Source organism: Orcinus orca, chromosome 1 (genome assembly GCF_937001465.1).
Source record: "Orcinus orca chromosome 1, mOrcOrc1.1, whole genome shotgun sequence".
Lineage (NCBI taxonomy): Eukaryota > Metazoa > Chordata > Mammalia > Artiodactyla > Delphinidae > Orcinus > Orcinus orca.
Window position 1 is genome coordinate 150033858 of NC_064559.1, and position 25979 is coordinate 150059836.

The 25979-nt window shown below is 37.3% G+C and overlaps 1 protein-coding gene across 1 annotated transcript; it reads left to right on the top strand.

The window, feature by feature from the left end:
• The first annotated feature begins 22888 nt into the window (after positions 1 to 22888).
• LOC101286738 (bisphosphoglycerate mutase-like) lies at positions 22889 to 23829 on the top strand. Its single transcript, XM_012537077.3, has one exon. The coding sequence runs from the start codon at positions 23050 to 23052 to the stop codon at positions 23827 to 23829; it is 780 nt and encodes a 259-aa protein (XP_012392531.1). The 5' UTR covers positions 22889 to 23049.
• The last annotated feature ends 2150 nt before the right edge of the window (positions 23830 to 25979 follow it).

The following is a 25979-nucleotide window of genomic DNA, read 5'->3' on the forward strand; positions in this document are numbered from 1 at the left end:
AAACCATAAAATTACATATTATGGACATAGATTGATATCAATAACATATAAAGAGTTCTAATAAATAAATAATGTAAAAAACCCTTTTAAAAATAGGTAAGGGAGATGGCCAAAAAGCACATGAAAAAACGTTCAATATCACTAATTATTAGAGAAATGCAAATCAAAACTACAGTGAGGTATCATCTCACACCAGTCAGAATGGCCATCATAAAAAATCTACAAACAATAAATGCTGGAGAGGATGTGGAGAAAAGGGAACCCTCCTACACTGTTTGTGGGAATGTAATTGATACAGCCACTATGGAGAACAGTATGGAGGTTCCTTAAAAATCTAAAAATAGAACTATCATATGACCCAGCAATCCCACTCCTAGGCATATACCCGGAGAAAACCGTAATTCAAAAAGACACATGCACCCCAATGTTCATTGCAGCACTATTTACAATAGCCAGGACATGGAATCAACCTAAATGTCTATCAACAGAGGAATGGATAAAGAAGATGTGGTACATATATACAATGGAATATTACTCAGCTATAAAAAAGAACAACATAACGTCATTTGCAGCAACATGGATGGACCTAGAGATTGTCATACTAAGTAAGTCAGACACAGAAAGACAAATATCATATATCACTTATATGTGGAATGTAAAAAAAAAAGGGTACAAATGAACTCATTTATAAAACAGAAGTAGAGTCGGGGATGTAGAAAACACTTATGGTTACCAGGGGATAATGGGGGTGGGGAGGAATTAATTAGGAGATTGGGACTGACATATACACACTACTATATATAAAATAGATAACTAATAAGAGCCTGCTGTATAGCACAGGGAACTCTACTCAATACTCTGTAATGGCCTATATAGGAAAAGAAGCTTAAAAAAAAAAAAAAGAGTAGCTATATGTATACATATAACTGATTCACTTTGCTGTACACCTGAAACTAACAAAAAATTGTAAATCAACTATATTCCCATAAATTTTTTTAAATAAATAAAATAAAAATAGGACACAAGCAGATAATTTTTTAAAGATTTTGTTAAAAAATGTGAAGCTATATAGCTTAATTCACAACCAAAAATATATAAAATGAAATGAGAAATCATCTTATTTCTTTAATCAAAAAATTAATGATTTACTTTTTAAGAAATATTTAGTTTCATTTCCAATTATTTTGCAAAAAAAAAATTGCTGCCATTCCTTCTTTTATGATGAAGAAATTAATATTTTCCAGCACAAACAATCTTGTAATAAGCACTGTCATATACTTAGTGGAAGGAAAATTCACATTTTCTGCAGGAAAATTTAATATGTACCAAAAACTATGAGTGAATTTTTCTTATAATAATTTTCTCCACCCACATCATGACCTCAAATAAACGGTTGTTCATCACAATTTTATTTATAATAATATGGTTAAGTAAACTATGAAATGTTCACACTTTGGAATACATCCACAATATTTGACATATATGTTCCTATATTTGGACTATCCATTGTAGGAATAAAGCAATTTATAAAGATGACATAGATGTAAATTTATTGACATGGAAATAGGACCACAGTATTTTGTGTTGTGGGAAAAAAAAGTATTCAAAGCAATGTTTACATTATTATTCCATTTTTTCTAAAAAGCCATATATGCCAGAAAATACATTTGGAAAAACATATACAGACTCATTAACAGTGATTATTTTTAAGTGTGGTACTATCATAAGCATTTTTTCTATATTCATCTATTTGGTATGAAGTTTTATCAACAAGAGTGTTTTTCAATAACTACAAGCAAGCAAACCTACTACTATTTGGGGGGAAAAAAACGATTAACTTCCTCGGTCATTTCTATGATACATTCATTGGTATTTTCTTTTCTCTATGACCAAATTTAGAAAAAACAAAAAACATACTATTACCTCCACAATTTAGTCAGAACAATCAACATCCATTAAAATTTCAAGTTGGAGGGCTTCCCTGGTGGCGCAGTGGTTGAGAGTCCGCCTGCCGATGCAGGGGACACGGGTTCGTGCCCCGGTCCGGGAAGATCCCACATGCCGCGGAGCGGCTGGGCCCGTGAGCCATGGCCGCTGAGCCTGCGCGTCCGGAGCCTGTGCTCCGCAACAGGAGAGGCCACAGCAGTGAGAGGCCCGCGTACCGAAAAAAAAAAAAAAAAAAAAATTCAAGTTGGAGTTTGTGTGAAGAGGAGTGGTCATATTACCATGTCATCTCTTACCTTTGTTAAAAGACTAGGGAATCTATGGGTTTGAGTTCTTATTGTTAGAAATATGGAGGTTAATATTATTGTAATTAATCATTTTCAACAGAGAATTAAAAATAGGTAAGAAAAAATTAACCCAGTATTGATTTCCTTTAAAGCTTATCATCTTACATCTGCCTGAGATTATTTTCATAAGATTTATAAAAAATTAATTAAAAAATACTTATTATAGTAACAATCAATAAACAGTCACATTTTTGTCTGAAATCATGTAAAATGTTATGTTAGCACTGCAAAATTAATGGCCTTTTAGCAGTCTTGTTATGGACAGTTCTAAAGCAAAGCCATCATAATAAAATAAGTATCATGGGCAAATCGTTAAAAAAGTGTTATTTAGAAGGTTTATATCAAGGCATCTCCCATATATTAGATGACTTTCAAAATAATGAGCTGCATTGCTACTAGCTAATGATAAGTGTTAGCAAGAAATATTTTTTCTTCCTAAACTCACTTTTTATTGAGATTTCCACACAGCTTTCTGCCTGATGGGATCACTAAGGGTTGAAGTGTATGTATCTATTTTCTCCAGTTACTACTCTTCCCCAAGAAGTAAGAATGGCTGATCCAAGCTTACTAGCCACTGGGCCACATTTCTAATGAGCAGACCAATGCTCTCTAGTGCCCTGTTGTCACTGCTACCTCCTCTGTCACTGTCTTCCCATGACTCATTAAGATAAGCTGAGCTTCTAATAATTGTTCTTAAGCTGTTTAGGCTCTAAGGGAACATATGATTGTACAGATCTCAAGGTTTAAATTGGGGAAGTAGAAGTTCTGACTCCAGTCCAGCTATTACCCAAGAGCTCTGTTTTTTTTGGTGTTACTAGTTAGGTCCTCCATTCTCTCTGAAGCCATTGTTATCACTATCCCCACCTCTCTCTTTCCTTGCTAGCTCACCAACCTGCAAAAGATGTTTCCTCTGTCTGGATAGTCATTACCCAGGTATTCACACTTTACTTCTCTGTTCAGGAGATAACAAAGAGACCTACAAGAGTTTTCTACAAGAGTTGCCTCCTGCCCCATCACACTCTGTTCTCCTTAAACTGCTTTATTACTTTTTCACAAATTTTGTCATACCTGATTTAAAAAAAAATGTTATAACTACACAATTGAATAGTTTGTTAAATGAAAAGTGAATGTTATGAGTTCATAAAGGGGCAATAGGTTGACTAGTTATTAATAAAGCAGATAGTTTGGTCCATGTTTTCACTCTGGTTTATCTACATGCTTTATTCATAAACCCCTAGGAAATTTTTGAAGTCTAAATTTAAAAAGTCATAAAGGGGAAATAAGCCACACATCAGGTAGGATAATAAGAAATACACTGCAGGCCTGGGTTAAATGTTGGTTTCCTAAAGGAAAAATTCCTCCTGTAAAAAACTACCCTACCTGAGGGAAGTAAAACTGAGATTATTAACATAAACAATAGGCACTTTTGTATTTAGATGTCATAGATGTCACATCTCTTATCTTCCTCTTTATAATTCAAGGGAAGATGTTAAGCACATATATCTGTTCCAAAAAGCAAAGTATGGAAGAAAAGAAGGAGTTGCACCTTTATCAAACAAATAGTTTTCTTAGTGGGAGAGGCAAGAAGCCAACATAAAGAACAAGTAAAATATTATAAAAGCATAGCTAGGTTGGCTTGAAAAGAGAATGGAAATGGCAATGGGTAATGGGATAAAAGAGGCCCATCTCTGAATTTCCAAGAAAGCAGTAGTGTCTCAAATTCCATGGCTTCCTACAAATATAAAAGCATTTTGTGAAAAAGAAAATCTTGATTGTAGATTTTTCTCAGATGGGCAGAAGTTACGAGTTTTTTTTTTTTCCTTTGTGCTTCATCTAGACATTGCACAAACTGAAGAACATACTGGCAGGGCTAAAACTTTCCTTTTTATGCATTATTTTCCCCTTTCCTTCCCATATAACTCTATCTGTTCCTGGAATATAAAAGCAATACTGATCTAGATTAGAAATATAATTTGTTTGGAGAATACAATTGCATTTGGGATAATAGATGCAGAAATTGAAATTTTTACTGTGTCTTCTAAACGTTGTTTGGATGAAGAACTTGCTCTGATGTTCTTATTTATACCCATCCTCTAAAATTTAGAAACATGAGTAATTTAGGATTGAAGTAATTCAAATTTGGAAATTGCTCAGGAAACTCCTTTCATTCATTGGAAAAAACAAGGCTTAACCTTTTGTCCTGGGAAGAAAAATTCATACTTGTACGAGTAGCAGGATAAACCTTAGCCTATTTTTATGCTTATTCATTCTGTAATTCATTCTTTTAAGAAAGCATGTTCAAAAGTAACAGAGAAGAATGAAACAGGCTATTAAAGCATATAATCAAGATTCATACATGTGAACTGTGGCTACAGGACAAGGCCAGAACTTCACTATGGGAAAGTGTCTCTTCACTAGTCTTCCAAAGAAGAAATTATCAGTGGACAAGAGCTAGTCAAAACATAGAATAAAGAAAGTCTGAATTTGACACATCCATATACTCTGACATCTACCAAAATTGCTGTTGACCTAGAAGGAACAACAGCCAAGGGAGAGGTATTAGTTTCCTATAGCTGCTGTAACAAAATACCACAAACGTAGTGGCTTAAAACAACACAGCTTTATTGTCTTCCTTTTTAATAGTTCAGAAGTCCACAATGAGTCTCACTATGCTAAAATCAAAGTGTTGGAAGGGCTACATTCTTATTTGGAGGCGCTAGGGGAGAATCCATTTTTGTGCCTTTCCAGCTTCTAGAGTCTAACTGCATTCCATTTTTCATGCCCCCCTTCTGCTATCTTCAAAGCCGAGAATGGCTGGTCCTGCCTTTATCACATTTACTCTGACATTCTCCATAGTCACATATCTCTCTGAACACCTCTTCTTATTACACTGGACCCACCTGGATAATATAGGATTAACTCTCAAAAGTCAGTTGATTAGCATCTTAATTCCACCTGCAATCTTAATTCCACTTTGGCATGTAACATAACATAATCATAGGTTTCAGGGATTATTAGGCTGTAGACAAATTTGGGGGAGGAGAGGACACTTTATTCTGCTGACAGTCACGAGCAAAGCCCATTAATAATTCCCAGGAAATAAAAATAGGATCTGGGTAATAAAGCCTGACCTTCTTTTTTCCTTTGTGCTTCATCTAGTTTTATTTTCTTGTAGGGTACAGAGGCCTTACACCCAGCACTTCAGACCAGAGTTCCTAATGCAAAACCATTGTGCCTGACACCTTAGCTCTGCAGGCTGTGTGCAAAGACACTGTGCTGCCACTGTGATCTGGAGTGCTGTGAGCAACACAACTGCGCAGACCTGTGAGAACTCTGCCGCCTCCCTGCTGACAAGAACTCAATAAAGCAGCCCTGCCCACGGCCTTTGGAGTACCCTGTAGGAATTCCTCGAGCATTTAGCTGTCACCCGGCAGGAAGTCTGAAAACTCTTCCCTTTCAGCTGGAAGGAGGAAAGAGAACACCCTGGCCTCAGACAGCTGTGCCACCCCCTAATGAACCAAGTTGATCAGGAACTAACGTGGCCAAGCTGCTCTGGACTGGAGGCCGTCCCGTCTAACTTCCTGTGGGATATTCTAACTGAGGAGAGACTGTCTCAAGCACGGGCTGTTACAAATTCAAGGGGGACCCCCAGTTATATCTTTTGGTCTTTCGAGGAATCCATTAAGAGTTTGGTGCTAGTTCCAAATTTCCTGAAATAGAAATCTTATTTGGGTCTTCTCCAATCTACACAAAGGAAGCATTAGACAAAGCCTGAAAATAGGGCTTCAATAGAGATCTAGGAGGCCATGTGTGGCTACTGAACATGGGCAATATTCCTTTCCCCAAACTGCAGCTTGTCAAGCCATCAGGGAGGCTCATCAAGGAACTCACTACAGGAGGGAAGCCCTATGTACTTGGTTAGTTGAGGTCATGGTAACTCCTGACATAAAAAGTATAATCAGTCGGATTTAACCACCCCTACACCAGACCCCTCAGAGGTCACTAGATAAGGCCCATTCCGACCAGAGGGACATATCCTGGCCAAGACTGGCAGATTGAATTTCCTGTCCTGTCGAGAGTACTGGGCAATTTCAGGTATCCCTTGGTGCTAGTAGACACGTTTTCTAGGTGGATAGAAGCATTCCCTGCTAGAACTAAGACAGCAGCTGAAGTGGCTAAGGTTTTACTAAAGATAATAATCTGCAGGTTTGGGCTCCCAGGATCCCTAAAAGTAATAATGATCCAGCATTTGTGTCTCAAGTGACGAAGGGGATGAGTGCCCTGGACAAGAAATGAACCTTGCACTTAGCCTGGAGACCCCAATTGTCAGGGAAAGTAGAGACATCCAATCAGGCCTTGAAATAGGCCTTAGTCAAGGTACGTCAGGAAACTCAAGAAAATTGGATTAAGTTGCTTCCATTGCCTTGCTCCACATGAATTTAGCCCCAAGGGGTAAGTTAAAGTTACGTGCATTTGAACACAGGTATGGTAGATCCACTCCCCATGCCCAAGACAAGGGGCACCTTAACCCCCTTGAAATGGAACAACTCAAGTATGCCCTCGAGATAGGAGAAACCTTGAAAGCTCTCACTGAATATGGTAACCAGGTGCTGCCTGCATCCACTAACCTGGCCCTTCATACCTTCCAGCCAGAAGACTGGGTGAACCTAAAAACCTGGAAAATCAGCAAGCCCAGAAGGTCAGCTCACTCCTAAGTAGAATGGGCCCCACTTGGTAATCCTAATTGTGCCCTGAAATTGCAGGGATCACTCTGTAGGCACATCACACTCAAGTGAAGAGGGCTCCTGAGCTGCAACCTCGAGAGACAGCCTGGGGCAACAGACCCCCTTGACTACTCCTGTGAACCCCTCTCTGACCTGAAGCTTCTTTTCTGGAAAACAACAAAAGTATCACCAAGGAGATTCAGGCCGCGGCAGTGAGCCTCAACATCAGGGCACACTTTTGCCTACAAAAAACCTAGATACCTTCATTTTCAGGAAAAATTTGACATGTGACCATTATTCTCTTCTAATATTTGCACCATTCATCTTAAATTGTCTGGTACGCTTTGTCTCCAAAACGTTAGACAAATGGTTGTTGCTCAGGACAAACAGGGCTAAGGTCTGGGGACAATCGAACACATCTACAGGCAGCTGGGAAGTACCGCTCCTCAACCTGGGTTATGACGATGCCTCAAATCAGCAGAACTGCATCCCTCAGTGCCTCTCAAGAATGAGGAACAGGACAAACAACAGAAGGCTTTGTCACCGGCAAAGCCCATTAATTATGCTCTGGGAAATATAGAATCTGGGTAATAAAATATTTTTTAATAAAATAAAAAAGTCTAACCTTTTTTTTTTCCTTTTCCTTGCACTTCGTCTAGTTTCACTTGCTCTTAGGGTGCCAAGTGCTGAGGCCTTGTACCCGGCACTTCAGACCAGAGTTCCCAGTGCGAAGTGGCTGCACAGGATACTTCAGCTCCACGGGGCCTGTTCCCAAGTGCTGGGCACACACTGTGATTCAAGATGGCGGTGGCGGGCCGTGTGCAGAGGTGCTGCATCAGACACTGCAATCAGGAGTAAGTGCTGGGAGCAGAAGCAGCAGCAGCACAGCTGTGCCAGACTCGCAAGAACTCCGCCCCCCTCCCCACTGACAAGATCCTTATAAAACAGCCCAGCTGAGGGCCTTTCAGGGAGATCTTGTACTCTGGAGCACTAGCCCAAAACTCTCCATCCTTTGATCAAAGAATAAAGCCTTCCTTTGCTTCTGAACCAAACTGAGTCTCCTTCTACAGGCTCAAATGACACTGGGTAGGAGGACTCTTGTAACACAACCACAGGAAGACTGTCCATATTGGGGGAGATTTGTGTGTCTACAGATAAAACCAACTAGAAATGTCCCTTCCTGTTTGAAGAGATATATATATAATGTCCTTAGGAGAGGCGTGAGCTAGAGCACCTTTGTGATCCAGGGAGGCTTAGAAAAAAGAAGGCTCTTAAGATTATATAATCAGTATTGAGTTTTGCTGTGATAAGCTAGTATGTAAATATCCTTTAGATATGCTGAGTTTGCCAAGGTATAAAGACTTACACCGGCTTCCATATTTTTACCCTAATATATTATTAAACTTGATGTCAGTATTCTATAATACAATTTAGTAAAAGAGCCAAAACAGGTAAGTAAATAATAATGCTACAACACAAGCTATTTCTAAAAATGCGAAAATGCTAAAGTGTTCTGGAGCATTTAAACGGTAAGATTCTACTTGATTGGTAGGCTCAGCATCATTAAGGAGCATTTTAAAGGTGTAGTTCTAAGTAATTTTGTGTCATTTTTGATTAGTTCAGTCAATTAAGGATTGAGAGTCAGCCTACTTTAGTGGAAAGAGCAGAGACTTTGACGTGTTGAGAAACCCTTGAGCATTGAAACCCCAGCTGTTCTAGTTTTACCTGATCTCTAGCAAGTCTTAACCCCTTTCCCAAGCCTAAATTCACCTTATATAAAATCAGAAAAATGATATGTAATCCCCAGGATTTTTTTCGAGATTAGATTAGAGACAGAGTGTCTAAAGCATCTAGAATACCTCTTGCTATAAAATAGATTCCCACTGAGTAGTAACTATTATTTTAAGCTGCAATCTAAACCCCACTGTACTGGATTTTTAGTCCAACACCTTGAAAATATGTATGCCTTTCACAGGCACTTATTATCTTCTCTATGAATTTTTATTTTTTAGATTACATATGTCCATCATTTCACTGGAAACGTGTTTTCAAATCAGAGTATGGTTCTAGATATAAAATCTCACAAAGCACCTGATTCTTTTGAGAAGTATATTGATTTAAGGTTAGATTGTATTCTTGTACTCAAGAAGTAAGTATTCATAGTTAAAGCAAAACCATTAGAGTACATGAGACTTTGACATATTTAACCAGTACAATAATATCAAACATAGTAGGTGATTACATGTCTATGAAATAATTTTAAAATGTAAAAATAAAATAAATGAAGAGAAAGTGAAAATAAATTCTAATAGAGCTAGAAGTGGCATGATGGCCAGGTGCCAAGTTTCAGTAGGGTAGTTGTCTTTGGATCCTCAATGCTTCTTAATAGAGCCTGGAATATCTCAGGTGCTTAAAACTAAGTTTATGGAATTGAAGTTAGTGTTTTCATCACGTTCATTACCTCATCTTATTTTTGCATTGGTATTAATTGGTGCCTAACTAACATTTGTGGAAATTGTAACTAAACTGAATCAAATTTGATAGTTATGTTTAACTTCTGGCCTTTAAACTCCTTTCACAGTTTCCTGATTCTGATTCATTATTATCCTTTTACCTTTGATTTCTAGTATATGTGTTTCATTAGTACACCTGAAACCCTATGTGGAATTAGACTAATTCCCTCAAACAAATTAACTTTCAGGTAGTATTCTTTCAGGTAAAGCTTAATTTCCATATCATCTCTGTTAAATAATAGCATTGCAAAATTAATAATATTTTATGGTTTCATGCATCTTTTGTGTTCTAATAAGGGGACATATTTTCTGTAGGCATGAGTATCCTGTTTGTCTCTGATACAAAGGAACCAGGAAATAAGTTTTAATGGCTTGGCCACTACCACTCATAGTAGGCTGTATTATCACCTCTGTGACTTTCACAGTCCTCTTGGACACACTCATGGGTAAAGTGTATGTAGAATCCTCTCAGCATTTCAGGATCTGAAGAGACTACATGAGCAAATAATCACTTTCTGCAGTGTAGTGCAATTTATGTAGATTATGGACATTTTCTAATTTTCTATTTTCAAGCTCTGATTTTTATCCTTTTTGTCTCTCATCCACTTTGTTATGCTCCTTTGCAGCTTCGAACCATGTAATATCTAATTTGTGAAGCAGAGAAAACAGGTGGCCTATTTGAATTGTGGCTTTGAAGTCAGGTCTGGTGAGAAAGAGGGAAGCCTAACAACTGTTGTGGAAGGAGACTTGGATTAGGAGAAACCAGTTCAGACAAGAAATGTATGTGCAAAGCAGTCATTAAGCAGGTGTCTAAAACTGTCTTCCCATTAAGAGATAGTTTGTTCTTATTTGCAATGTATATAAGCATGTATTGTCAAGGGAGTCACATTTCAAAGCAATTAAGTCTTTGAATTAGTATTCATTTATTTGTTCATTCACTCAACAAATATATATCTAGTACCTACTGTATGCTAGTCACTGTTCTAACACCTGGGAATACCACACAAACTTACACAAAACAAAAATATCTGCATCAGTGAAGCTTTTACTCCAGTGCAAGGAGCAGAAAACAAATATACCAGTAATGACAAAGGTTACAAAGCAGAATTAGAGGATGGAATCTGTGGCTACCATTTTAGATACAGTGGTCAGAGAAGTTCATTGCCTTTCATATATAACTGGGAAGCAAGGTCTAAATCTAGTCTTCTACTTTCCAATGTATACTGATATAATTTTTATTAATAATTCTTAAAGAGTTTTTGAAAAGTGCTAATGTCACTCCCCTTATTATGTATTAGATTTCTGGGGACACACACCGTTCCCTATCAGGTTTTGTAGACAGCCTGGTATAAAGTATTCTATTTTCCCAGTAGTCCATAGAGTTTGCAATTCAGTGGCTGGCTAACCGTGGAGAAGATGGCAGGGACAGTGTTCCTGGGAGGAAAGAGATGGAAAGGTGAAAATAACTCAGGACTAATTTGACAAGGACATTAAACTAGGGAAAGAGACCTGGTCTTTTAGTGCACCTTAATCCCTTATATGTTGCTATGCATTCCCTTCCTCTGCCTTTCAGAAATCCTGTCGTAAAATGAGAAAATCCAATCATTGAAACAGACCTATGGTCTTCTTGGTTTTCAGTGTCTTAGAGATGTGGGACTGAAGAAAAAGAGCATTTTTATCAGGTGCATTGGGTCTGTTTGTAGTCTTTTTTTTTTTTTTTGTACGCGGGCCTCTCACTGTTGTGGCCTCTCCTGTTGAGGAGCACAGGCTCTGGATGCGCAGGCTCAGTGGCCATGGCTCACGGGCCCAGCTGCTCCGCGGCATGTGGGATATTCCCTGACCGGGGCACGAACCCGTGTCCCCTGCATCGGCAGGCAGACTCTCAACCACTGTGCCACCAGGGAAGCCCAGTTTGTGGTCTTATAATTCCAGATTGGGACTGGAACTCATATTCTAGAGATGTTATTATGCAAGCTACTGAGAGTGGGTAATAATATTTGCCCACTTTTAAATTTATCTTCATAATTTTATATAATTTTATATATTCTAGAATACACACACACACACACACAGACACATTCTCTTTGGGTACCCAAGAGTTAAAAAAAAAAAAAAAAGTGAATACTAACTTGGAAAACTACTTTAAACCACCATACATCATATTCTTTATATGGTGAAAAGGAATACCAAATTCCAAACAAATGACTTAACAAGGCAGAGAAACCCACCTATTAAGTTGGAAACTGCTTTAGAGTGAATCTTCTGAATAGAATTCTACTAAGCTCTTTAAGAATGTTGTGAGACTTAATTACCCACAAAGTTCACAAAAGTACAATATCATTCTGTACAGAAGGAAGAAATGAGAAAATGACTTAATAATTCCCCCCATACAAGTTAAAATGATAGGCTATCGTATAGCTGCTCCCTTATTTTTTTTCCCTTCTAAAATTTGTTTAAAACTGTGATCTTAGGGATAATATATCTCATAAAAAGTTTAATATCATGAGTTATTTTGTAGAAAAGAAATTAATTCACATATATTACCAAATGAAAGTCCCAAATGGTAAAGCTCTTTCTGGAAAAGGTTATTTGTAATGACCAAATTCGTCACTGTTTGGCATCTTGTAAAGGTCACAATAGGAGGTTTTCACTTGTTTTAAATAAAATTCTATATTTTAAAAATAAATATGCTTTTCTTCCATTTCATAGAAATATCAACACTATTTGTACTATAATTTACTTTTTGAGCTTCTGACATTTACCCAGCTGACTGTCTTTGGAGAACAATCTCTTGACTGAGAAACACTCTAGGTAAGAAAACTGTCAATTACAAATTGCTTTTTGATGCATTGCAAAGTGCTGGAACTCTTCAAATTTGAAAAACGACCTTGTTAAATACTTTTGTATCTACTACCTCTACCTTAAATTTTAAACAGCCTTTGTATAAATGCAGAGTAATATAACTAACAAAGATATCATCTTTGATAGTCAACAAAAAGAAAAATTCTGCTACAAACCTAATAGTAGAGTATTTCTAAGTTCACAAAATGTTGAATCAGATTTCAAATATTTTGAAAACCTCGGTATTATAGGCTTATCCTATTATCTTGAGGGAAATATACTTTCTTCATAAGACGAATCATTGAAATCATGAATTGAAATAGTATGATTGTTTACATATATAATTTGAATTAATAGTGAAATTGATATTATTTTTAATGACAGAACAAGACTGAACATATAAATTATTGTTTTGTGCTTCTGTATTTATTTTGAATTTTTTTTTTTTTTTTTGGTACGCGGGGCTCTCACTGTTGTGGCCTCTCCCGTTGGGGAGCACAGGCTCCGGATGCGCAGGCTCAGAGGCCATGGCTCACGGGCCCAGCCGCTCCACGGCATGTGGGATCTTCCCGGACCAGGGCACGAACCCGTGTCCCCTGCATCGGCAGGCGGACTCTCAACCACTGCACCACCAGGGAAGCCCTGAAAATATTTTAGTACATATACTATATCGTCTCCAAAAGTAAAGTAAATATTTTCCAAGAGTACTTCAAAGTAATAGTTACAAAGAAAAAAGAAGCTAATGTACACAAATTGTTTGTCAAAGATGAATGGTTTTACTAATGTAATTGGCAACATTGTAAATTATATATTTACAAATGTATGGTATAACACACAAATCTAATTAATGCATTTAGTATCATATACATTCATCAAATTTTTATTGTATCATAAACTTGTACCTCCAGTGTAATGTCTTCAAAATATTATATATTTTATAATTAAGCTCATAACTTTTGCTAAAAAAGAATTTCCTTTCTCAGTGAAATTCAGTGTAAGGTCTGAAATGAATAATATATAAATATTTTTATATTGACAAAACAATCCTCTCCAAAGAAAAGAAACAACAATTAAATAATTCTAATTATGGCTAAAGCTGAATTTAAAGAGTTACTTGGATTTAACCAAATAAGAATTTATGTCTTAAAATGTGTATCTTTCAAGACTTTTATGTTTTGTTTTGGGATAAAATAAAATATTATTCAATATATTTCATTTTTATAGAGCTGAGATAAATAAGATTTTTCTGGATGTCCATGTCCAAGAGAGTAAATATATCATAAGTTTTGTGGTATAATAAATGCTAATCTTGCAGAGATTTTGATGAAGATATATCTATATCATCTATATCTATCTATCTATATTAATACCTGTTAGGATATATGGGAGATATAGAAAAAGGTATATATATATAACCCATACAAACATGTGTATTTGTGTATTCCAGAGAGACTGAATGCATTATGATCAGGTATTTTATAGTCAAATAAATGTTTCACTTCAACTCTATGATAGTTCCTGAAATACATGTGTTACTTCAGAACGTATTTTAAATATGATTTTATAAGTCACTATTGGCTTATATAATGAATGCAGATATTCATTTATATCTTCATTAATGTATTCATTCAAAAATATTATGTTAGGTTTTAAACTCTGGGTTATAATTTCAAATAGGACAACTGTTCTGTCCTCTAGGAGGTCATAATCTCATTGTGGCAAGCAAGTAAACAGGCAATTTAGATACAGTATAAGAGGTGATATAAAGAAGATAAAGTTAGAGGAGTATATCAGAGAGGCAGCTGTGGGGTTTAAAGGAAGCTTCCAAGAATGTATGATGTAAGTCAGAAAGAGAAAAACAAATACCATATGCTAACACATATATATGGAATCTAAAAAAAAAAATGATTCTGAAGAACCAAGGGGCAGGATAGGAATAAAGATGCAGACATAGAGAATGGACTTGAGGACACAGGGAGGGGGAAGGGTAAGCTGGGATGAAGTGAGAGAGTGGCATGGACATATATACACTACCAAATGTAAAATAGATAGCTAGTGGGAAGCAGCCACATAGCACAGGGAGATCAGCTCGGTGCTTTGTGACCACCTACAGGGGTGGGATAGGGAGGGTGGGAGGGAGATGCAAGAGGGAGGAGATATGGGGATATATGTACATGTATAGCTGATTCACTTTGTTATAAAGCCGAAACTAACACCCCATTGTAAAGCAATTATACTCTAATAAAGATGTTAAAAAAAAAAGAATGTATGACTTCTAAACTAGATAGTAAGGGATTGGCAGGAATGGGCAAAGCAGATGGTAGTTGGTATTGAAGTAGGCAAAAGTGGTGTTGACATGCAACATTAATAGTTTTGCAATGAAAAGACAGGTCAAACACAAACAGGTATGGCATTTGCACATTTGCAATTCCCTCATTTCCAGAATATTCCTTATTAACAGCTAACCACCAAGTCTAAAGTTTTCATCTAAATAGCAATAGACTTTAGGCAAAAATTTCCATGTCTAGACTGCCATGATTTCTGCAGACTCCTGAATTGGCTTATTGGTTTCTCTTTGAACAAGTGAAACTTTTCTTAGCTCATTTTGTGTTTTACTTGCTAATTCCAGTGAAGAAATTTTCAACTACAATAAGACACTAAAATTTTAAAAAATTCAGATTGTGATTTAAATAACACAAATTCTCAAAATCAAGATATTGCTTTGTAAGGGGGACTACATTTTGGTACCATTGCCAGTTGCAAGTTGAAAATCAGAATTTCTCTTTCTTTGGACCTATATATATAATATATTGCTATACATAATTCTATATATTGCATACTGTTTCAGAGCACATGATTACTGAAGTCAGATACCTGTCATGTGTTTCAATGTTGTGATGTTTCCTTTCATCTGTTTGTTCTTCCTTGTTATTTCCCTGAACTTTTGCTAGCATAGAGGGCATCCTTATTAGAATGTTCATCAAAGAGAGGTTTCAACACTGCCTGTGTTAATAAAATCATCAAGCATTCCTTTATAGACATGACAGGGAGAGTGCTCATCTATCATGAGTGTTTCATTAAGTGGCACAAAGCCATAAGCTCTAGGAACAATGCCAGATTTTTTTTTTTAAATAAGTTTTCGGTAGCATAGAGTTCCCCTCATTTCAAGATCTATGCAATATGTGGAGTTACTTGCTTCTGTATCCTCATAGGGCACCTTGCCACACAATATACAGGAACTTTGATTAGGATTTTTTGTATCTCTGCTCTGAAAGGATAAAATAACTCAGAAAAATATTCTGTATCCTGTCCCAGTCATTCAAAAATGTACAAAGAGAAAAAGAATCCCCGAAGATCCAGTTAAACACATTTTACAAGGTACTTTATGTGAATTCATCTTTTTTCTATTACAATTTCATTTTTAAGCAAATGTTCACAGGCATTTTTTGTAAAATTAACCAACCAAAGAGGTTATTGCTGACCAGTTTCATCAAAATCTCTCTCAAATTATATCAGGAAACCTATTCAAATATCTATGTACCACCTAATGGTAGAGCTACCTGAGTTGCACAGTAAGAATAATACTATTTTGAAACAGATAAAGCAAATTGCCTGTCTCCCTTCTCTTAGGAGTGATGTTAAACACATCTATAACACTTTAGAGAATGCTTTTGGGCTGAAATGAATCAAATGTATCCTTCTCCAGTCACTGATGGAAAAATCGACCATAGTGGACCGTCAGGTGATGCCCACAGTAATTTCCCCATCAAGTTTACCTTAAGTAACAAGATTGCCTCTCCCTGATACTGCATGTTGCACATTGTTTTGGATGTACTCTGGAAGTAGCAATCCTTTTGTTCTGGAGACAAATCCTCAACCTAGGGGTATCCTGATAGAAAGCTGGTATTTGAGTGGTAATCCTTCCATTGACAGAGCAGCTGCCAGCACACACTGGGACAAAAGCTTTGTTCTTGACAAATGGGCAAAGCAGATGGTAGTTGGTACTGAAGTAGGCAAAAGTGGTGTTGACATGCAACATTAATAGTTTTGGACATATTAATAAATGTCACAAATATCTACTATGGGTAGGCTTGGAAAGTTGCCAGTAACAAGTGTTTCATTTGCCTATCGAGTCAGTAATTAGCTGGGGCAGCATCAAGTTATTTCTGTCCCCACCCAACACCAATCTCTGTTTCTACCACCAGTGCTAAAATTCTCTATGAAGCTTCCAAGTTAGAAATCAGACTAATGCTTTTGTCTTAGTCTTTGACATTTACACTGCCAGATTAGGAAGGAGATATCAACAAGGTGGCTGGGTGGGCGTGATCCTTGAAACCAAAGATTCCAATAAACAAAATACTCCATATGCCATTTATCATAGGAATGAGTAAAAGACAAAGAAGGAGAGGAGCTGAGTTTCAATTTTGGTTCATGCAGTTAACTTAAATTTGTGTAATATAGTCAGTGATTTAGAGTGCATGCATTTAATCATATATTGTAATAAATTGTAATAATTTGTCATTCTCACCATTTTGTAATTAAAGTTTTTAGCTTTCTCTTTAGACAGTTTTCAGAATTGAGATTTCTTTGTTTATTAATTCAATTAGCAACTAAGTATTGAGTCTCTACTGTTTATCTATGCATGATCCACTCCTCAGGGATGGGGCCCATGTGTCTTTAATCTCTGTGTCTGTAGCTCCAACCTAAGGGACTGGCACATCCCACCAGATAGATAAGTATTTGGCAAGTGAATTTGGTATGCCAAGGGCCAGTAGATACTAAATTAAAGAAAATTTAGTCCTCAAAATATATATATTTTTGCCACAAGTCAGACAAGCAAATTGATGCTTATAGTTATAAAGTCTTGTGACTGAGGTTTACTGCAAAGTGTTCTGGGGTCCTAAAAGAAACTGGAGCATCAGGAGTTGGCATCCTGCAGGAGGTGATATTTTAACTGTATTATATTCAGTTTAATTTGGAAAATGCTTTGAAAAATAAGCAGGAAGTAGGTGAAGAAAGGGAGAGGCTTTCTCCTGTAGTACAAACACCCTATGAATGACCAGAGAAAGGAACAATATAAAGCATTTGGGAAATGTAGGCAGTTCCATTGCCTGGAGGGAGAGGTTGTGTGTGTGTGTGTGTGTGTGTGTGTGTGTGTGTGTGTGTGTGTGTGTGTGTGTGTTTCTATAAATGGCTTTAACTAAAGCTGGAATGAGAGACAGGTTCTATCATGAAGGTCAGGGTTTTTAATTGAAGACATTGGACTTACTTTTGAATGCTAGGGGAGAAATCAAAGAACTTGAACAAAGAAAAAGACACAATCTGCTTAGCATGTAGAAAGACCATTCTGCTTGCAAGGAGGAGTAGAGCTTAGATATAGCCAGACTGCAGGCAGAAAGACCAGTCAGGAGATTGTTACTTTATAATTAGATAAGAAGTAAAGTGCTTTTAGGCCATCATTCATTTTAATTGTTTAATATAATTTCATTGATGTTTGTATTAAAATATTTATTACAGAATCAACCTGGCAAATATTTTAGAATTTCCTGGAACCCCATCCTGTGATAATAAGTTCCTTTTTAATTAGTGGAAATCAACATTCATTTTTGTTTAATAAAAAGGTAATATTATATTTTCAAACTTTAATTAGAAATAGTGATTAATATAGAATGTACAATTTGGATATTAGATATCCTGGACTAGGTAAAATTTGTAAACTTAACCAGAGCCCTGCCATACTTCTGAATTTTCTTCCAGAGCAAATGTAAAGTGTTTCTTTCAAATTTGTCTCATCAGTGACTTTAATTAGTAATTAGTGGTTATTGCTTGTGGTTTTTGCATCTCCTCTATTAATAAGAGATCACAAACTAATGATTACTTCAAAATGTGCTAAAATGAATCATCCTTAAAAAATAACTTTTTTGTTACTGTTTTATGCATACTGCTCTCAAAAACAAGATGTGGGGTAAGCCAGGAAAATGAATAATGTTATATTGAGCTTTTATAACCATTTTCTTCCTAGGGAGTAGGACAAATATATTCATCAAAACCACACTCCAAAAGTGTGACAGTACTAGCTATTTCATTCAAAGAACTTGGAGTTTAACATAATGTAAAATGTAAATGATTAGTCAATTCATGTCAGTCTAAAAGGGACAACAAAGTGACATTTCAATTTAAACAGAAACGGCTGCAGCCAACCTTAATCAGATGTTCTAATAAATGAGCTGAAGGACATTGTTGCAAACTTCTTAATCCAAAAGAAAACCAATTGCCATGGCTTTTGTTCAAATACCACACAAAACAGTATGGAAATAATCATGAACAGAGTTGAATTGAATATCAATGTGTTGCTCTGAGTTACAGATTCTACTCTATTTTTGTTTTCTTTCAAATAGCATTCAATCATTCAAATGTATATAAATACATATTATATATATCATATATAAATATATTTGAATATATATGATATATATCACTTATATTATATATATATATCACTTAATACAATACAATAACTACTTGTAGAACCCTTACTAAGGGCAAGGTGTATAGTATATTTTGATGAGTGACGTATACTGAAAGAGGAATTCATCATGTATTCATTTATTCATTGACCAAATATTTATTTATTTATTTATTTATTTATTTATTTATTTATTTATTTATTTTTGGTACGCGGCCCTCTCATTGTTGTGGCCTCTCCCGTTGTGGAGCACAGGCTCTGGACGCGCAGGCTCAGCGGCCATGGCTCACGGGCCCAGCTGCTCCACGACATGTGGGATCTTCCTGGACTGGGGCACGAACCTGTGTCCCCTGCATCGGCAGGCGGACTCTCAACCACTGCGCCACTAGGGAAGCCCGGACCAAATATTTATTGAACTACTATTTTCTATTAGGTTCTGTTCTAGATAGTGGGGATTTATTTTCAAGGAAAAAACGACCATGTAACTGCCCTTGGGAAGGAAGAGAGATATTAATCTAATACTCTCACTATCAGAGAAAAATTGACAATTCTTCTAAGTGGTGTGAAGGAGAGATATGCCGTATGTAAGTGAGGGGGTCTTCTAGTCAGAAAGGTCAGGACAATCTTCCTTGACAAAGTTCTATTTTAGTTGAAATTTGAAGGATGAGTTGTACTTAAGTTAAAGGGAGAAGAGGAGAGCATCTAGGAAAAAAGAAATAGCATGTGTAAATTACTAGTAATTGGAGAAATCATGGTGATCACTATGAACCAAAATGAGGCCTGAGTGATTGAAGTGAAGAAAGCCTAGCGTGGGAAGATCACAAAGGGAAAGGATTGAAGAATTTTAATCAGGAGTGGAAAATTTGGAGGAGAGGGTCTGGAAAGACAATTTCAGATTCTGATGTTTTAAATCTCTCTCTAGCTACGGTGTGGAAAATAGACTGGCTAAGACTCAGAGTAGTAGATCTAGCCCAGGTGAGAAATCTGAGGCTGAGATGAGCATTGATGGTGATTACCCCTCTGAGTGTGGTTGAGATTACCTGTGAAGAGAATATTAAATGAGAGAGGAGAAGGTTTTGGACTGAACCTTGAGGCACTCTAAATCTAATGGCTAGGTAAAGGAGGGTGAGAGGACCAATGAGACAGGGAAGGAGCAGCCAGAGGGTTACGAGAAAACTAGGAGAAATCATGTCACGGAAATGAAGGGAAGGAAAGTGTTTTAAGATAGTGGTTAATTGGCTCAAATACTACAAAGATATGAAATAAGTACTTTAAACATATCCATTATCTTTATCAACATGAAATTATTAGTCACACTGGTGAAAATTACTTCATGGAATCATGATGATTGAAGGCATGTTAGCATGAGTAGGGCAGTGAGTTGGAACAAAAGAAATCGCGACCTTGGGTATAGTTCACTATCTGACCTTCTAGTTATAAAGGAAAGAAGAGAGATAAGTCTGTAACTGGAGAGGAAGGAAAGGGAGAATAAAGCTTGGATTTGGGTTTTTCTTTGTTTGTTTAACTAATTAAATAAATTTGACTATGTTTAAGATCTCTGGGGCAATGAGAAGAAGTTGAATGTATGAGAGAAAGGATAGAATTATCAGAGAAGGATAAAGTACTTGTGACTATAGGAGTAAATGGGATCTACCGCCAGGTGGGGAGATTTTCTTCAGACTGGCACATGAACAATTCTTTACTAGTAAAATGGGATGCATGTAGGTGGATCAGGGAGACCGTCCGGTGGCTTCTACTTTTTTTTTCCACAGAGCAGAATAAGTCACAGGGAACATGAATTGATTCATTCAAATTTGGGCTTAAAATAAAGAAATAAGCTCTAGGGGGTATGAATAATATTAAGAGTGCCAAGAAGTTCAAGTTAAAAAAGAGAAAGGAGAGTTGTAAAGATTGATGCAAAGTAGAGGGGTCAGGAAAAGGAAGAAAGGAGGTGACTATACTGCTGAACAGTTGTAGTGAGAGTATGTGAATAAGTACTCTGAAAGGAGAAAGATAACAAGAAGCTTACAGTTTGTAAACAGAAATTTGTCCTAAGAAATAAGGCAATACTTCCAGAGTTCAAGGAAGGAAAAAAATCTGCAAAAGTTAGTGCAGCACTTATGGAGTTGAAAGATTAGACATATGGTACTTTATTTTATTTTATTTTTTAAATTTTAATTTATTTTTTATACAGCACGTTCTTATTAGTTATCTATTTTATACTATTAGTGTATATATATCAATCCCAATATCCTAATTCATCCCACCACCACTCCCAGCCCCGATTTCTCCCCTTGGTGTCCATATGTTTGTTCTCTACATCTGTGTCTCTATTTCTGCCTTGCAAACTGGTTCATCTGTACCATTTTTCTAGATTCCACATATATGTGTTAATATATGGTATTAGTTTTTCTCTTTCTGACTTACTTCATTCTGTATGACGGTCTCTAGGTCCATCCACATCTCTACAAATGACCCAATTTCATTCCTTTTTATGGCTGGGTAATATTCCATTGTATATATGTACCACATCTTCTTTATCCATTTGTCTGTCAGTGGGCATTTAGGTTGCTTCCATGACCTGGCTATTGTAAATAGTGCTACAATGAATATTGGGGTGTATGTGTCTTTTTGAATTATGGTTTTCTCTGGGTATATGCCCAGGAGTGGGATCGCTGGGTCATATGGTAATTCTATTTTTAGTTTTTTAAGGAACCTCCATACTGCTCTGCATAGTGGCTGTATCAGTTTACATTCCCACCAACAGTGAAAGAGGGTTCCCTTTTCTCCACACCCTCTCCAACATTTGTTGTTTGTAGATTTTCTGATGATGCCCATTCTAACTGGTGTGAGGTGATACCTCATTGTAGTTTTGCTTTGCATTTCTCTAATAATTAGTGATGTTGAGCAGCTTTTCATATGCTGTCTTCTTTGCAGAAATGTCTATTTAGGTCTTCTGCCCATTTTCTGATTGGATTGTTTGTGTTTTTTTAATACTGAGCTGCATGAGCTGTTTATATATTTTGGAGATTAGTCCTTTTGGACAAATGGTACTTTATAGGTGGCAATAATGCTTGAGATAAGGGTTAGGGTGAGTTGTTGGAGGTCAGGAAAATTCCAGTGAAGGGAGGCCCAGGAATGAAGGAACAAAGACATATTTTCATATAGAATGATGATCAGTTCAATTTAGCTAAAGCAGAGGACATACGAAGGGAGCAGTAAAATAAAGTTTGGAAACGTAGGTTGAGACTCAGATTGGGGAGGACTTTCAAAAAAGCTAGGAAGTCAATGTAAATATTTCATTATAAAAGCTCCCATTGGGGCTTCCCTGGTGGCGCAGTGGTTGACAGTCCACCTGCCGATGCAGGGGACACGGGTTCGTGCCCCTGTCTGGGAGGATCCCACGTGCCGCGGAGCGGTTGGGCCCGTGGGCCATGGCCGCTGGGCCTGCGCGTCGGGAGCCTGTGCTCCACAATGGAAGAGGCCACAACGGTGAGAGGCCCGCGTACCGCAAAATAAAAATAAATTAATTAATTAATTAATTTTAAAAAAAGCTTCCAGTGTAGAAAGCAAAGGCAGCAGAGATTTCCAAACATATGTGAACAACAAGTAGATCAAAACTAAAATGTATCTAGCCAGATATTTTCTGGATTAAAGATGGCCATCTGTGGGTCTGCCAATGAAAATATGATCAAGTGCCACAATAAAAATATCAACACAGCTACACTTTGCTTCATTAAACACTGAGAGCATTGACAAGTGAACCAAAATATTGGCCTTTTCCATATGACATGTTGTGTAATTTATGAAGCAAAAATCTGAAATTTGATCTTTAATGTAAAATCATATATATGAGGCATCTTCTAGTTTTAATAATTTTTGTTACAAATCACAGAATGAGGGGCTGCTTTTGAAATAGAAAACTGATGTCTTCAAAGTAAATTTAACCATGGATATTCTAAAAGTCCTGGATCAGTGATTCTATTTCTCCTTTTCACATCTAGAAGATATTGAAAATATTTTTGTTAGGACCTGCCCCTTCTGGCTCCTGGGCTAGAAAAGAGAGTTGACGCCGGCCGCAGTGAGGAGTCCTGGGAGGCACTGGCTGCTCAGTGCTTCCAAGGAGTGCCTGCCGCTGGTGGCCTTTTTGCAGACGTATTGCTGTCACTGAACACTGGCCCATTGGAAAGCACTAGAGAAGCTCAGCCATCAGTATGTCCAAGTACAAACTGATTATGTTAAGACATGGAGAGGGTGCTTGGGATAAAGAGAACTGTTTTTGTAGCTGGGTGGATCAAAAACTTAACAGTGAAAGAATGGAAGAAGCTCAGAACTGTGGGCAGCAACTCAAAGCACTAAACTTTGAGTTTGGTCCTGTGTTCACATCCATCCTGAACCGGTCCTTCCTCACAGCCTGGCTGATCCTAGAAGAGCTGGGGCAGGAGCAGGTTTCCGTGGAAAGCTCCTGGCATCTCAGTGAGTGTCACTATGGAGCCTTGATCGGTCTCAACAGGGAGCAAATTGTTTTGAATCATGGCAAGGAACAAGTGAGGCTGTGGAGAAAGAGCTACAATGTGACCCCACCACCCATAAAGGAGTCCCATCCTTACTACCATGAAATCTACAACGACTGGAGGTACAAAGTGTGTGCCATTCCTTTGGATCAGCTGCCACGATCCGAGAGCTTAAAGGATGTTCTGGAGAGACTCCTTCCTTATTGGAACAAAAGGATTGCTCCTGAAGTATTAAGTAGTAAAACCATTCTGATGTCTGCTTATGGAAATAGCAGCCAGGCACTCCTGAAACATCTGGAAGTTATCTCAGATGAAGACATTATCAACATTACTTGTCCTACTGGAGTCCCCATTCTCCTGGAACTGGATGAGAACCTGCATGCTGTTGGACCTCACCAGTTCCTGGGCAACCAAGAGGTTATCCAAGCAGCCATTAAGAAAGTAGAGGATCAAGGAAAAGTGAAATGCAATGACAAATAAAATCTTTCCCACGTGCTGGCTAGGAATAGCTGCAGAAGGAGTGACATGCAGTATGTTATGGGTGCTGATCTCCCTCCCCCCACCCCCCGCTGATTTTTCCAGATCTAGGCTGTGGGGTGGAGTTTGCATAAGTAACTAGGTAAGTTATGTTGGCTCAGATAAAGGCTTTAGGATGCCTTGAGTACTAATGTCATAAGCCTTATGCTTTAGCCCCTGCCGGGGCCCGTTTGAATTAGTCACTAAGTTAGTTACCAGTGGGGCTTAATCAATGTCTTAAGTTTCGTTTCCAAGATGGGAGAGCAACAAGTGAAGTTCAAGTTCAAGGTATTCCTCATTCAATAAATCAGTATAGAGTGATCACTGACAGGCACTACTTACTCCAATAAGTAGTTCATGTTTATATTTACTGAGACTTTCTAGGATGATAATAAAGGACGTTAGATAACACACTATACTTAAGTATTTATTACTAGTCTTTTCCTCTAGGGAAAGAGATGCTTTGATAGGTTAAGATCAGAGACCCATTAAATGGGAGAGTGACTGATGGATCCCTCCAAGACAGCCAACAACAAATACCAAGGCCCTTTGCCTCATGACATTTGGTGGAATTCCTCTCTGGCTGCTAGAATTAGTAGCATATGGACAGCTATATCTGTTCATGTTCTCTTTTTGTTTTGCTTTTGTTTTTTAAACTTTAATCTTGGTGTCTTTAAAATTAATTTAAAAATAAGTTCTGTGACTGAAAATGGTACCCATTCCAAGTATTTCCATATGATTCATAAATATTAAGTATAGGCTTCTGAATTAGTCTCTGATCTTATCTTCCTATAACACAAAGAGTTGTACTCATTTCAACACGTAGACATGCCTAATTCTCTAAAAATTGAAGGTCGGGTCAGCAGGAAGGTAGAATATAGTGGGTGTAATTTTATTCACTTGAACAGGGGAAATGGTATATTCACATTTGTCACATACATTTGTTCTTTACCTGTTGAGGGCAAAACATTATGGTACGTAGTCTATAGTATTCAGGGTAGGTCACAGACAGAATTGACTGCTTATCAGTCTTGATATAGGATGCTTTTAGATGCTAGAGATAGGTAAGTCATCATTTCTTTAAGCTACTGCCTTATTTCAAAGCAAGTGACATACATTTCAATGATAAAATCATGTAAACAATTTACAACTATCATAGCTGTTACAGATATCACCAGTTTTTCACAGTTTTCCATTGGTGGGTTGGTTTATTTGTATCCATTTTATAGTAAAACTGTCGTTAGAAGGAAACTAATTCTAAAACCCTTGCTATTGCTTGGTCTCCATTGATCCTTAAATCAAGACTTAGAGCATCAGCTGATGAAGATGGCTGAAAAGAAGAAATGAACCTGGTTTGCTCACAGCTGGTCGCATCTGTGATGCATAAGGACGTGGAATGTGGATGCTTGACTTTCCTGACCAACTACTGGCTTCTCTGTGGTAGTCCTTCTTTTCACAGTCCTATTGCCTAACCAAATAACACTCTTTATAATTCAGAGATCAGGGCCAAGAATAAAACTACCAGATCTTCCTAGAATTCCAAACCTATTGCTAAGCTTCAACTCAGATCATTTTTGGACATGATATGGTATCTGGTATTGGTATTGGTATTGGTATCTGGTATTGGTATTGGTATTGGTATCTCTGGTATTGGTATCTGAATTTTCCAGCCCAAGAGATGACCATGTCTTAACATGGCTCAAGATCCTAGAGTTGGATTCTTCCCTTGTCCCACATCTAGATATCCTCCTCCAGAGGACACCTGGCAGCACAATGTGCTCCTGCACACAAAGTTGTGCTCACACCCAGTCACTTTGGAATATTACAGACTTCCTAAGAGAGAGAGAATTTTTGCTGACACTTTCTGGTAAAATTTGGTTTTATTGTTTTTGAGATCTTGGCTGAAATAAATGAAGAGATATTTATGAAAAAAAAAAGAACAAAAATTTGTTGAACCCAAGTTCCTGTGCACAGTGCACAGTGAGGCCAGAGTTCGGGGCAGAGAAAAGTTTATTGCAAGGGCCAAGCAAGGAGAATGGGTGGCTCACACTCAAAAGACCAGGACTCCCAGTGACTTTCAGACAAGGGTTTTTAAAGACAGAGTTAGGGGAGAG